Source organism: Amblyomma mixtum, chromosome 10 (assembly GCF_055824585.1).
Source record: "Amblyomma mixtum isolate Tamu chromosome 10, ASM5582458v1, whole genome shotgun sequence".
In the NCBI taxonomy this organism is placed as follows: Eukaryota; Metazoa; Arthropoda; class Arachnida; order Ixodida; family Ixodidae; genus Amblyomma; species Amblyomma mixtum.
Genome location: NC_143021.1, coordinates 70304881 through 70317931, shown reverse-complemented (window position 1 = coordinate 70317931; position 13051 = coordinate 70304881). Strand labels below are relative to the sequence as shown.

The following is a 13051-nucleotide window of genomic DNA, read 5'->3' as shown; positions in this document are numbered from 1 at the left end:
ATGAAGCGCGGGATGACCTCGATGCCTACTTAAAGAGATTTGAGCATGTGGCCACGGGGCAGGGTTGGCCAAAAGAAAAGTGGGCAACGGCGCTGAGCTTGTGCCTTGGCGGCGAGGCACTTAGGGTCTTCGGTCGGCTCTCGCCTGATGATTCCGTGGATTATGACAAAGCGAAGCTTCCCTTGCTTCAGAGGTTTAGGTTCACCGCGGAAGGGTACCGAGAGAAGTTTCGCCAGAGCAAGCCCCAGGATGGCGAAACGGCCTCGCAATATGCTGCCAGGTTGTTTAGCTTCTTTGACCGTTGGGTCGAGATGCGGGGAGAAGGCCGCACTTTTGAGGTGGTTCGCGAGATGGTCGTGAGCGAGCAATTTCTGAACAACTGTCATTCTCGTTTAGCCCTTTTCTTACGTGAGCGGGAGGGAAAGACAGTTTCCAAGCTGGCGGAGGCTGCCGATCATTTTCTCGAAGCACAGCGGCAAAATAACTTGTTGTTCTTCAAAGAGCAGGGGGAGCATACGATGAATAAAGCCAAGGACGAGGTTTCACGTTCACAATCCCGCCTTCGATGTTTTCTTTGCGAGAAGACTGGGCACAAGGCGTCGGATTGTCGGACAAAGCCGAAGCAATTGTATTGCACCTGGTGCCGCGAGGTAGGACATGATGCCCAGTCATGCAAAGAGAGACCAGGAGATCGTGAGGAGTCCGCCTGTTGCATGACACCTCGATATTCACATCCCGATAACCCTGCAGAGGTAACGCGCATAGAGGGCCAGTTGGGGGAGATGGTCTGTCCTTCCAACCCGATGGAAACTGCTATGCCCGTGGCGCACGGTGAGGTGTTCGGCCAGCCTGGTTCGGTATTACGGGATACGGGCAGCACCGGCATTGTTGTGCGTGAGTCCCTTGTACCGGCAGCGGCGCTTACAGGGAAACAGGCTACATTATTTTTGGCCAATGGGACTCGTGTAGGAGTTCCGGAAGCGGAGGTGGTGATTTCTTCTCCATACTTCTCGGGTAAGGCCATCGCGCGCTGCTTGTCTACACCCTTGTACGACATTATAATAGGCAATGTCCCCGGGGCTAAACCTCCATTCTCGGTTGACCCGCCAGTTCTCACTGATCAGGCAGTTTCCCTTGCCATGACGGGTGCGGTCGATGTTCCTTCCCTTATGGTGACAGCAAAGGTATCAGAGAGTAGTAAAAGCCCCACTCTGAACACACTCCACTTGTCACTGCCGGAGTTTCGCCTCAAACAGGAAGAAGACCCGACCTTAGAGGTGTGTCGCAGGAAGTTGGGGCAAATATTTCATGGCAAGGGACAGACCGCCCACTCCTTTGATACTGATGACGGTGTTCTCTTCCGGACATACCAAGTGTGTCCCGGCCAGGTCGTTGAGCAAGCGGTGGTACCGAAGGGCTTACGCACGCAAGTTCTTAAGTTGGCGCATAAGAGTGCATTATCCGGCCATCATGGAATACGGCAAACAATAGCTAGGGTGCTCAGTGAGTTTTACTGGCCCGGTGTACAGGCTGACATTAAGAGTTATGTCAGATCGTGTGACATGTGTCAGCAGACTGTGTCGAAGGCAAGGGAGAACAGAGTGAATAACATCATAGGACGGGAACATGTAAAATCATGGTGGAAACCGAGGTCGGTTTGGAGAAAACGGTTTCACAAAGGAAAACGGAAGTACTAGCCGGAAAAGTTCTCGCGACGGTGAAGTGGTTTGATGTGAACAATGGAATACGGAAGAATGTAGCCCACACCTGTTCTTGTTGGAATTGTTTTTGTTTGTTCATGTTTGTTTTTGAGTGTCGGCTATCTACTTTTTATCCTTTCCGTGTTTCTTCGCCCTCTATGGACGCTTTACGTTGACTTTCCATGTGCTCTCTGTGCTGTGTGTGCGAAGGTCTCTGAACGCTTCGAACATTGACGACCGTCGTATTGTGTGTGGTGTGTAGTGTGCGCGCTGTGGTGCGGTGTTCTGTGTTGCGATCGTCGAGCGCGTCTGGTGTCGCTCTCCTGAAGTCGAGTTCTTTCCCCTGGAAAAAACTTCCGAAGAGGGGGCCTTCTGTAAGGAGATAGCGCCACCCAGCGGCGTTCGTGAGGAGAAGACAAAGCACGAGGAGCGCGTGCTGAGGGGCACGCCGGGACAGGTCGAACAGGATTACGGGGCAGAGAAGAGAAGAGCGCGGTGGGCGACGGACGTGGACGAGTTCTGCTGGCTCCCCGAGTTCCGGGCTTGGGCCTTAGCCGCAGACGTCCGGGCCACCAGACCTGGACATCCATCGTCGGGAGCCTCAACCACCAGGTCCAGGCGCCACTCTTCTCCGTCCATCCGCCAGCTGCTCCACACAGGCCGCTTCTGGCGCCTACGTGACCTTTTTCCGGGATACCAGACCCGGGAACCGTGCCGGGAGCCCACGAACGCTGACGCTGCGGTAGCGTTGCATCGACGTTGGAACGCCAAGAGACTCCTTGAGTGCCCGACACCCAGCCAGTCCTCCCCGCTCGTTGCTCGAATAAGAGACAAGTAGTGTGACTTTCCTCTTTGACTTTCTTTTCCCTGTATTGTCCGTAAGCACTTTGTTCTGTTCCCCCGTGTGTTTTTCCCGTACGTTGCCGCCTTGCTCTCTTGTTCCTTTCCTTTTTTCTCGCTCATATTGAAATTGGTTTCCTTTCCGATAAAAGCCGCCTCGTTTATTGTTTGTACTTTTGTGTCTGTTTAAAATAAGACCTGCAATCTCTCAGATCCTCACATTAGGTGACAGCCGAAAACTTGTTTTTATAAAATAAGGAGGATCCGCTAGGTGGCGCCGCCCTGGTTAGCTGGCTGACTATCGTGATCCGTTTTTCGCCTGCCCATGGCCTGGTCCAGGGCCTTGCCCGCACCTGGATTTACACTCCATCGCGTCAGGAAGACATCCGCACCACGTGGACACCATTGGCATCACGGCCCGCTGTCGAGCTGGCGCTCCAAGCGCCTCCAAAAATCTGCTGCGGCGCGGCGACTCACTAACCCTAACGCGCCGCGCCTGCACCTCTGGCATGCAGCGTCTCACCAAGCCCCTGAAGCCGAGACCCACCCATACCTCGCCGGTGTCAACTTCTTCCGACGCGGCCGCCGCGGGGCCTACTCCAACCACGCTGACAGCCATGTCTGAACCGGCTGCGTTCAACACCGGCCACAGCACCGCGCCCATTCCCGTCGCGTTCACCGACGCTGGGAGCTCCGAATCGACAGCCGCGACGCAGCCGGCAGCGTTCGTCACCACCGCGGCGTCCACTGCTGGCCAAGTCCACGCATTCAGGGAAGCCAAGAGCTTCGGGCCCACAGACGCATCGCAGTCGACTGCGTTTGTCGCTGCCGCCAGTGCCGCCGCACCTACTCTGACCACACTTCCCGCTGACAGCAAGTCCTGCACCTTGGTACCTGCGTCGCAGATTACGGCTCAGGCTGAGGACTCAGCAGACATGGACCTTACGGCGTCCCCGGTCGACGGCCATCTCATTCCTGCCCCTGAGGTCGGCTGGAGCACCATCGGTGCCAGCCTGCCTCCGCCACCCGGCCCCGCACCGAGCTCATCACAGTTGCCATCCAGCTTCCCCCTGGCACCCTCACCCCCCAGCTACCGCTCTACGACGTACTCGCCGCAGTCGTCTCCGCTGCACAACTATCCTCCGAGAGCAGTGCGGAGATTACCCTTCAGGCCAAGCCAGCCCAAAGCCTTGTGTTTTTAAAAACACATTCTCCTCTCACCGCCCACCTCCTGCTTTCTATAACTCATCTTCAGCTTCACGGTAAGCCTATCACCATCAAAACATATGCCCCTAATCCTCCAATCTGATGCCTCGGCGTCATCCATAACGTCGGTTGCCACTTCACCCCTGATGACCTCATGCATGATATCGAATCATTCAAAACCGATATTCTTGCTGCTCGCATGATGGGCACCACTCAATCGGTGCTCATAACTTTCGCTGGAACCGTAATCCCCCACTTTGTGTATTTTAAACGCGTTGCCTTCCGGTGCCGTCCCCATAAGCCTAAGCCTCCCACCTGCACCCATTGTCTCACTCTTGGACACCGCGCCCATCAGTGTCCCCAGCACAGCGTTCCGGCAAAGTGCCGTCGCTGTGCTGCTCCTCTACCCGCCGACCCTTCCGCTCATGTATGTGCCCAGCCCTGGTGCGTTCATTGCCAGGTAAACACCCACCCCTCCCTCGACCCCACTTGCCCCTTCCTCCTCGCTAAATAACGCGAGTGTGCCAAAGCTGCGTACCTCCGACGCCTAGCTTTGCGCCGGGCCACGCAACCCACCCCCTCCTCCTCCTCTAACAGTGTTCGCACGGGTCCTTGAAAACCTTGAAAACCCTTGAATTTGAAAATGTGATTTTCAAGGCCTTGAAAACCTTGAAATATTTAATGGTGCCTGGAAAACCCTTGAATTTCGTGATGATAGTCATTGGCGCCGTTCAGCGATTGCCCGTTGATCAACTGGCCACATTGAAAGCGAGGGTTGCCTCCCGATCCATGCCAAGGAAATCCAGTCCGGTTCGGGCGTTCGTCCTCCATGTTGTCATATTGTCGGGTTGTGTTCTTTTGTTCGCTGCGGTCGCGCACTTTTTATAGTTGCCGTCCTCATACCGCTTGTTAATCACCTCCCGTTGGATTATTCAGAGCACGTGTATTGCGGCACACGCATGACGTGGATGTAGTTGTGTGTGCGCGCAATGCCCGGGAAGTGCAATTTCCAGCAATCGTGGCTTAGCCATGACGAGTACAAAGACTGGGTTGCGCCAGACACCACGAGTTCGCATCGTGCTAGATGCAGACCGTGCGGAAAAGTGTTTGACATCTCATCGATGGGAGAGTCTGCGCTGAAGAGTCACAAGAGGAGTTTGAAACACAGCGTGAGCATGAACGCAGCAGGTAACTCCATGTTGAACTACGTGACATCACGCGAGTGTGGTGAATCCGTTCGTGTGGTCGAACCGCAGTCCTCGAATTTGAATGCCGCAAGCAAGGCTCACGATTTAGTGACAGAAGCGGAAATATTGTGGGCTTTGAAAGTTGTCACGTGTCATTACTCGTACAGCTCATCTGCCCACACAAGCGATCTGTTCAAGAGAATGTTTCCCGACAGTGAAGTTGCGAAGGTCTTCACATGTGGAGAGAAAAAGTGCGCATACCTGGCGTGTCATGGTCTTGGACCATTCTTTCTATCATCCATTCATCGGGCGATAGATAAGTGCGACTATTACGTCGTTCTGTTTGATGAATCCGCAAATGATTACCTCCATCAGAAGCAGATGGAAATACATGTCAGGTACTGGGATGCATCTCAAAATATAACAACAAGGTACTTCACATCCGTTTTTGTGGGCCACGCGACGGCAGATGACATCGAGGATAAATTGTTGAAGGCACTGGAGCCATTACCACTTGTTAAGATCCTACAAGTGTCCATGGACGGACCGAATGTCAACTTGAAATTTTTCAGAAGCTTTCAGGAGCTCCTGCAAAAAAACTATCAAGTACAATGCCTAGATTTAGGCACTTGCGGTCTGCACGTTGTGCACAACGCCTACAGGGCGGGTGTAACTGCCAGCAAGTGGGGAGTGGACATTCTGTTGTCTAGTCTAAGTGCATTGTTTGAAGATTCCCCGGCGAGGCGAGAAGACTTCGTAGCGGTGACTGGTCAGGCTACATTTCCCCTTAAGTACGTCGCCCATCGCTGGGTTGAAAATGTTCCGGTAATTGAACGAGCCTTTGCACTGTGGCCTGGTGTGAGAATTTACATTGAGTCTGCAAGAAAGAAAGAAGTGAACCAGCCGAAATGTGCCTCCTTTCAAAACTTGCTCAGTTTCTCCAGTGACCCACTAGTCCCCGCAAAACTGAACTTTGCCCTTGGGATTGCACTGATTCTGAAACCTTTCCTGACGGACTATCAGGCAGACCAACCACTTGTGTTTTTTCTGGCAAGGGACCTCGAAACAATTGTCAGGAAGCTTCTCACAAAGTTTGTTAAGTGTTCAGTCCTCTCTGCATCAGTCGGGACTACAGGCCTGTTGAAAATCAACATTGAAGACGTGAACAATCACACAGCACTTGAGAAAGTGGACATTGGTTATGCAGCTGAACAAATTTTGAAGAATTCCAAGGTCAGTGCAAAAGATGCGTTTGCATTTAAAATGGAATGCAAGCGGTTCCTTGTTAGTGTGTGTAAAAAGGTTCTTGAGAAGAGTCCTTTAAGATTCCCATTGGTTAGAGGCCTTTCCTCATTGGATCCCCGTCGAATGTGCACCAAGCCAGACCAGTGCCTAGCAGGACACAAGAATGTTTTGAATGCCCTCATCGCTGCAAAAAGGTTGAGCGATCACCAACGGGACTGTGTTCTCTCTGAGTACGCCGAAATGCTGCAGATGGAGAAGCACAAGCTGCGATTGTTTGAAAAGAGCTCTGACAGGCTAGACATTTTTTTCTTTGAACTCCTAAAGTTCAATTCATCCTACGCTGAGCTCTGGACAGTAGTCGAACTTTTGCTTGTGCTCAGCCACGGCCAGGCAACTGTGGAAAGAGGATTTAGTGTCAACCGGCAGGTCTGTGTGGAAAACCTGAAAAGTCTGTCGTATGTCTCACAACGCGTTATATGTGACACCGTTGATAAGACAGGTGGCAGTAGGGCCTACCAGCAGGTAGTTATGGCGGAAAGCTCCCGGAAACTACTGACGATAAACACGCATAAGGGATTGTATACTATGAACCGTCTGGCTTTCGGCATTTCGTCCGCCCCAAGCATATTTCAAAGAATTATGGACAACATGCTGAAAGGTTTGGAAGGAGTCAGTTGCTACCTTGACGACATCCTGGTCACAGGCAAGACCAAGCAAGAGCATTTCCATAACTTGGAAGCCGTCTTGTCAAGATTGCAGGAACGCGGTGTGCGCATCCGGCGCGATAAGTGCTCGTTCTTTCAACGAGAGCTCCGTTATCTGGGCCACGTCATCAACGCCGAGGGTGTTTGCGCATCGCCTGAAAAGGTATTGGCACTGCTAAATGCGCCTGCTCCAAAAGACAAGCAGCAACTGCAGTCATTCCTTGGGATGGTCAATTATTACGGCAAGTTTGTTCAGCGTCTGTCGACTTTGGCACAGCCGTTGTACAGGCTGCTAAAGCAAACAACAGAGTGGACGTGGGATGCGTCATGCCAGCTTGCTTTCACGGAGATAAAAGCAGCTATGGCTTCCCCTCCAGTTCTTGCCCATTATGATCCGAAGCGACCGCTTCAACTTGCCTGCGACGCATCTCAGTACGGCATAGGCGCAGTTCTTTCGCAGAAAATGATCAATGGATCAGTTCGACCGGTTGCCTACGCATCCCGCACATTGTCAAGTGCCGAAAAGAACTACAGTCAGATCGAGAAAGAAGCCCTTGCCCTCGTATTCGGCGTAAAGAAGTTTCACTTCTACGTCTACGGAAGGTTCTTCACGCTTGTGACTGACCATAAACCACTGCAAACAATTTTCGGCCCGAAAACAGGCATTCCCGCGATGGCAGCTGCCCGCATGCAGCGTTGGGCGCTGACGCTGTCAGCCTACAACTATGCTCTTGAATTCAAGAAATCTACCGATAATGCGGAAGCAGACTGTTTATCGCGCTTGCCGCTCGACAGCAGCGAAAAGCAATCGGCAGAAGAAAGCGAAACTTTTTATTCGCTTCGTTTGGAAACGCTGCCTGTCACAAGCCAAGACATCGCTCGTGAAACGAGGCGTGATCCTTTACTAAGCAAGGTACTGAACTTCACAAGTGCTGGCTGGCCGTCGCATGTCGCTGAGAAGGAGTTGAAACTTTTCTTCGACAAGCGTTTGGAGCTCACAGTTCATCAAGGGTGTTTAATGTACGGCATGAGAGTAGTCGTGCCTCCAAAACACCGAGCCTTCTTGCTTGAGGAACTTCATCAGGGTCATCCCGGTATCGTAAGATGCAAAGAACTCGCGAGGAGCTACGTCTGGTGGCCTGGTATCGACGCGGACCTAGAGCAACACGTGAAGAAATGTGAAGAGTGTCAACAGCAACGGAACGAACCAGCACCGGCTCCGCTTCATCCATGGTCATGGCCGACTTCGCCGTGGCAAAGAGTTCACTTGGACTTTGCTGGACCCATGAAAGACAAAATGTTCCTTGTTGCTGTGGACGCACACTCAAAATGGCCGGAAGTTTATGTCATGCAGAAGACTACGGCGTACCACACAATTCAGTGTCTCCAAGACCTGTTCTCGCGTTTTGGCGTACCCGAGACCATCGTGACCGACAACGGACCACAGTTCGTTTCCGAAGAATTCAAGAGCTTCGTCAAAGGCTTCGGTGGTCGTCATATCGTGAGTGCAGCGTACCATCCAAGCACGAATGGCCTTGCAGAGAGATTTGTACAGACAATGAAATCTGCGTTGCGGAAAGGACGACCCCAAGACTCCTTGCAGGCAACCTTACAGACGTTCCTGATGACGTACCGCAACACGCCGCATGCGACTACAAGAGAAACTCCAGCAAACCTTTTCATAGGTAGACGACTGCGCACGAGACTCGACGCAGTCAAGCCTTCTGTCGGGGGAAGAGTGGCTCAGCAACAGCTCTCCGATATGGTGCGACGCAAGGCACGTGAGCGACTTTTCAACATCAACGATGAGGTCCTCGTGAGGAATTACAGAGGTCCTGAGAAATGGGTCCCTGGCACTATCATTCAGCAGTCTGGCCCCGTTTCATTCAAGGTTCGAGTTAAGACGAATCGTGGGGTGCTCATTTGGCGTCGTCATCAAGACCAGCTACTGCTCAGCATCGACAGCTCAAAGCAGAGCATCATGGAAGATTTTATTCCAGATTTCGGGCATCCTGAGAGCGCCAACGAGCCACTTCCAGCTGCGGCCCCTGCGGCAACGAACGACCCTCCAGGGGAGCGACGCTATCCACAGAGGGACCGGCGACCTCCTGATAGATATCAGCCATAGCATTAGTTGCATTGTATAATGTAGCAAAAGGACTTTGCGCTCATTAGGAGGAAGGAGAAGTTGTGTGCGCGCGAAACCAAGCACTCGTGTTATCGCGTACTGTCTGCGCATGCTCACTGCCCGGCTATCTCTTATCGGGTAGCCCGTGCTGGCTTTAAAAGACCGCTCGCACGGGCCCACCGCGCTCAGTATGTAACCTGTTGGCTTCCTGCCAAGTAGCAGGAATAAACGTTCCTTCGATGCTACGTCTACGCCGCCCAGTTCTTGGATGCCAGACATGACAGGCACCTCGTTGAGGAAGAAATTGATACCTTAAAGCGAAAGAAAGCAAGACTTGAAGCAACCGTTGCTAATCTGACAGCTTCAGCAGACAACTTGGCTGAGAAAGCAGAAGAGACAGGCGACGTCGTGCACATTGTGAAGTCAAATTGCCTCAGGAAAACGGCAAAAAGCAAGACGGAAGAACTTCTAAACATCAAGCAAGAAATAATCACAAAGTGTCAGGAGCTTTCATGAACGCTTGTTACGACCTGTCTTAGTTTAGTGTTAAACTAGTCAAGTCTGTAAGTGCTTCTTTTTCTTAGTGTTCAATAAATTTGTTGCAGCGTGTTTTAAAAAAGTTGTTTTACTATAAAGGGTACTAAATTGAGTATTGAAATGATTCCTTGAAAGAAACTTTTGGAGGCCTTGAAAGTCCTTAAAAACCCTTGAATTTGTGCCTTCATAGCCTGTACGAACCCTGTACTAATCATGAACCTTGTGGGGATTGAGCTTCTTGGGCTACCCGAGTGTGCGCCCGCTTCCGCCGTTTCGTTCCTTAGAGAGACCCCCCGTGGGGTGTCCGCGATCGGAATGCGGGCAGCCACGCTGCTTGTCCTCCCTTGCAAGGGAAGCTCTTCCGAGAACCGCAGTAAATCACCCTCCCTTCCGTCCTTCCCGCTTCGACCTCGCGTCCCCATTGGGTCACTCGGAGAGACAGTTGGGGGGGCGTTGTTTCGGCGAGGGGTCCCGAGCGGGAAATGAGCGGGGAGATCGCCACCGACTCGGGCAGCAGAAAGGTGCGTAGTGTTTGGCTCCCGGGTGCCTCGGCCTTTGCCGGGGGCCCAAGAACGCGGGTGCTTTAACGTGCGCATCTAGTATGTATGCTTGAGTCCAGGCCCGAACCTCCGGAGTCGTGTAGCCCGCCTGTGCGGCGCCGACGCGCTCCGGATTCGGGAGGGCCTGATTTGGCTGGTTCTCCGTCATCACCGGCCATTGCTGGTGACGACGCGCGATGAGCCATCGATGTGCGACCTGCGTCGTCAAGATGTGCTCCGCGTATACCCCATCCTTCCTCGTGTTGCGCTGCGCGTGATTTAACCCTTTGGCTGGCCGCGCGGCATGCGATCGCCCTTAGCTGTGCTGTCACGCGCGTGTGTAGTCTTTGCTTTGCGCGCGCGGCTCCGCGGGCCCGCTTTCGGGTGCTGCGGCGGGACTATGGGTTGCACCGAGGTCTGGGGATTAGTGCAGTGTTATGAAATGCAGCTTACTGTGTAATAAACACTTGTGCTTTCGAATAATTGCGCCTTCCTTCGTTCGGAGCGAGAGCGCAGGCGCGCACCAAACGCTGGCAGTGCCCTCAGCTTGCTCCGGCCCGAACCCGCGATATGTGGGCGAAGTGCTACTTAATTAGCACACCGTCACTCCGGTGTTGACGAGCCCACAACCTCTGTCAGCTCCGGTCACGTCACCACCAGGCTCCTACGCCGCCAAAGTTAAAGGATCCTCGGTTCCAGCGTCCCTTTCCAGCGTCTCTTCCACTACACCACCCTCTCCATCCCTGACTGACGAGAGCTGCTTCTTCGACCTCCGGCTCGCTATGCTGGAACGCCAGCAGCGAGAGCAGCAGCGCATTTCCCACGACCTACAACAACAGATCCACGCCTTGACCCAAACCCTCCAGACAACCACCTCCTCTCTTACCTCCCAGCTTACCAAGCTAAATGAGCACCTTGCAACACTCACCACTCCCTCCTCCACCGCCCAGGTCGCCCCTTTGGCTGATCTTCTCGAAACCACCACACAGGCACACCACACTCGCTTGGTTCAGCTAGAGACATCGGTTCTGCAGATTCTTACCACCCTCCAAGCACAATCCAAACAATTAGAATCCTTCACTTCTACGCTCCAATCCCTGCATGAGTCACTGCCCCCGGCCAAAAAGAAGGAACGCGTACCCTCACGAGCTTCTACCTCTGCACTATCATAACAGCTTTTGGCGAGGACCTCGAGACTGTGCAGTGGAACTGCCGAAATCTGTGCCATAATAAGACCCCCCTCCACCAGTATCTACTCGCCCGCCCCTCCCTGCCCCCTTTTCTCGTTCTCCAGGAGACCCGGACGGCCCGCACTGTCCCAGGCTACCGCGCCTACCATGCTACTACGGCCACACCACTTGCGTCTATTTATGTACTTACGTAGCGACGTGCTCGTGGAGCCGCTTGATATCCCCTCCGTCCTTCTTAAATATTGCCACGTATCATTGCAGTGTGTGTTCGTACACGCTCAAGGCAGCAGGAAAGGGTCGTTATCGCTTTTGTTCGTGGCGCGAGGAGCGACCAGACTAATCTCGATTGTTCGCAGCCATGAAAGGCTGCATCTAGGTTTTTCCAGATTACCGTAGATGATCTTGACCTGTTATCTGGAAGTTTCTTTGCCGGCTTTAAATTGAGCGATGCCGCGAGCGGCGGGCATTCGTAGTTCGACGATTGACGAGCATGCTTGTTGCTTACGCCGCCACCGAGTGAGTCAGTTCTTTTGCGGGCGCAAGTCAGCCCAAATAAAGAGCTTCGTTTGCAAGTATTTCTGGTGTCTTCCTGACCGCTGGACTGCCGTCACTACAACGTGACAATATTTAGTTGGTGTGGTCTATTCCCAACAAACACAAGACCTCCTCAAAATCTTCCAAAAATGACCCATCGGGACAGCTGGAATCTCCCCAGGAGGTGCTCATTTTTACCGAACACATCCAAAAAACGTCCCCACAACTAGCAATGTCCAAAAAGTTGTGCGTCCCATGGAAAGCCCCAAAAGGTTAATGCTCGATTTCTCGGCTCTGGTTCAGTAAAATTATTCCTCCTTTTTCATGCAGCCTGCAGGCATCCAAGCGCACATATGTGCCAAATTTCAGGTGCATACTTACGTTACAGGTGGTGTAATCCACCTTTCCACTCGTCTGAATGCGTGCTGGCTCGGCCGTACTGCACTTATCCTTTTAGGTGAAATGTCCTAGCATTTTGCACACAAAGGAAATATGAACTCAAAAAGTCACCCGGTTTGGCCCATATAAGAGCAAATAGCAGCGCCATACAGAAGTAATTTCAGTTTACTAGCTGTGCTCTTAGCACGAATTGCATCGTGTCATCCATGCCGGCGACCGCACCATACACCACCACAATCAAAATGCATGCATGTTTCAGTCAAAGAAAAACAATACAGACCGAATTGAAAGTCCGTGCCGAACAAAACTTACGTTCAACGGCGCAAATCTGAATGAATACAAACACCAGACGCAAACGTATGCACCATTTAATACACAGTGTAAATACACTACGGCGCCATGCATATAATGATGGCCACTTTTTTCTCCAGCCCTGAGAAATCTGCAATATGAAGCGAGTAAAACAGAATACAGGCTGAAAGTTGATGCACCTTAAACGAGCATTCTAAGGGCTACAAAAGCAGATATGCACACGCAAAAGCAAACGTATGTAAAGAGCAACTTGGGTGACAAAAGAAAAGACGAGATGGGCGTACGCTGCAGACACGCAGTTTCAGGTCATGGATTTTCTTCAAGTTGAAACCCCCCTCACGCTTAGAGACTCGGAGCAAGCTTCAGCGACGTGTTATCAGAACAGAAAAAAAAGTTTAGTTCTACTAGGCGAAAATAAAAAAAGTGCGAAAAGGGCCTGCAGTATGCTTAAATAAATAAAGTAATTAATTAAATAATTAATTAAAATAAACCAACATACCTTGACGACGTTGCCTACGGAAACCCAGGGA

The 13051-nt window shown here is 52.1% G+C and overlaps 1 protein-coding gene across 1 annotated transcript; it reads left to right on the top strand.

The window, feature by feature from the left end:
* The first annotated feature begins 4659 nt into the window (after window positions 1-4659).
* On the top strand, window positions 4660-9642 carry LOC149326076 (uncharacterized). The gene is made up of 2 exons (XM_089564467.1): window positions 4660-8998; window positions 9263-9642. Exons 1-2 carry the CDS (start codon window positions 4736-4738, stop codon window positions 9524-9526), a joined length of 4527 nt encoding a protein of 1508 aa, XP_089420593.1. The 5' UTR covers window positions 4660-4735; the 3' UTR covers window positions 9527-9642.
* The last annotated feature ends 3409 nt before the right edge of the window (window positions 9643-13051 follow it).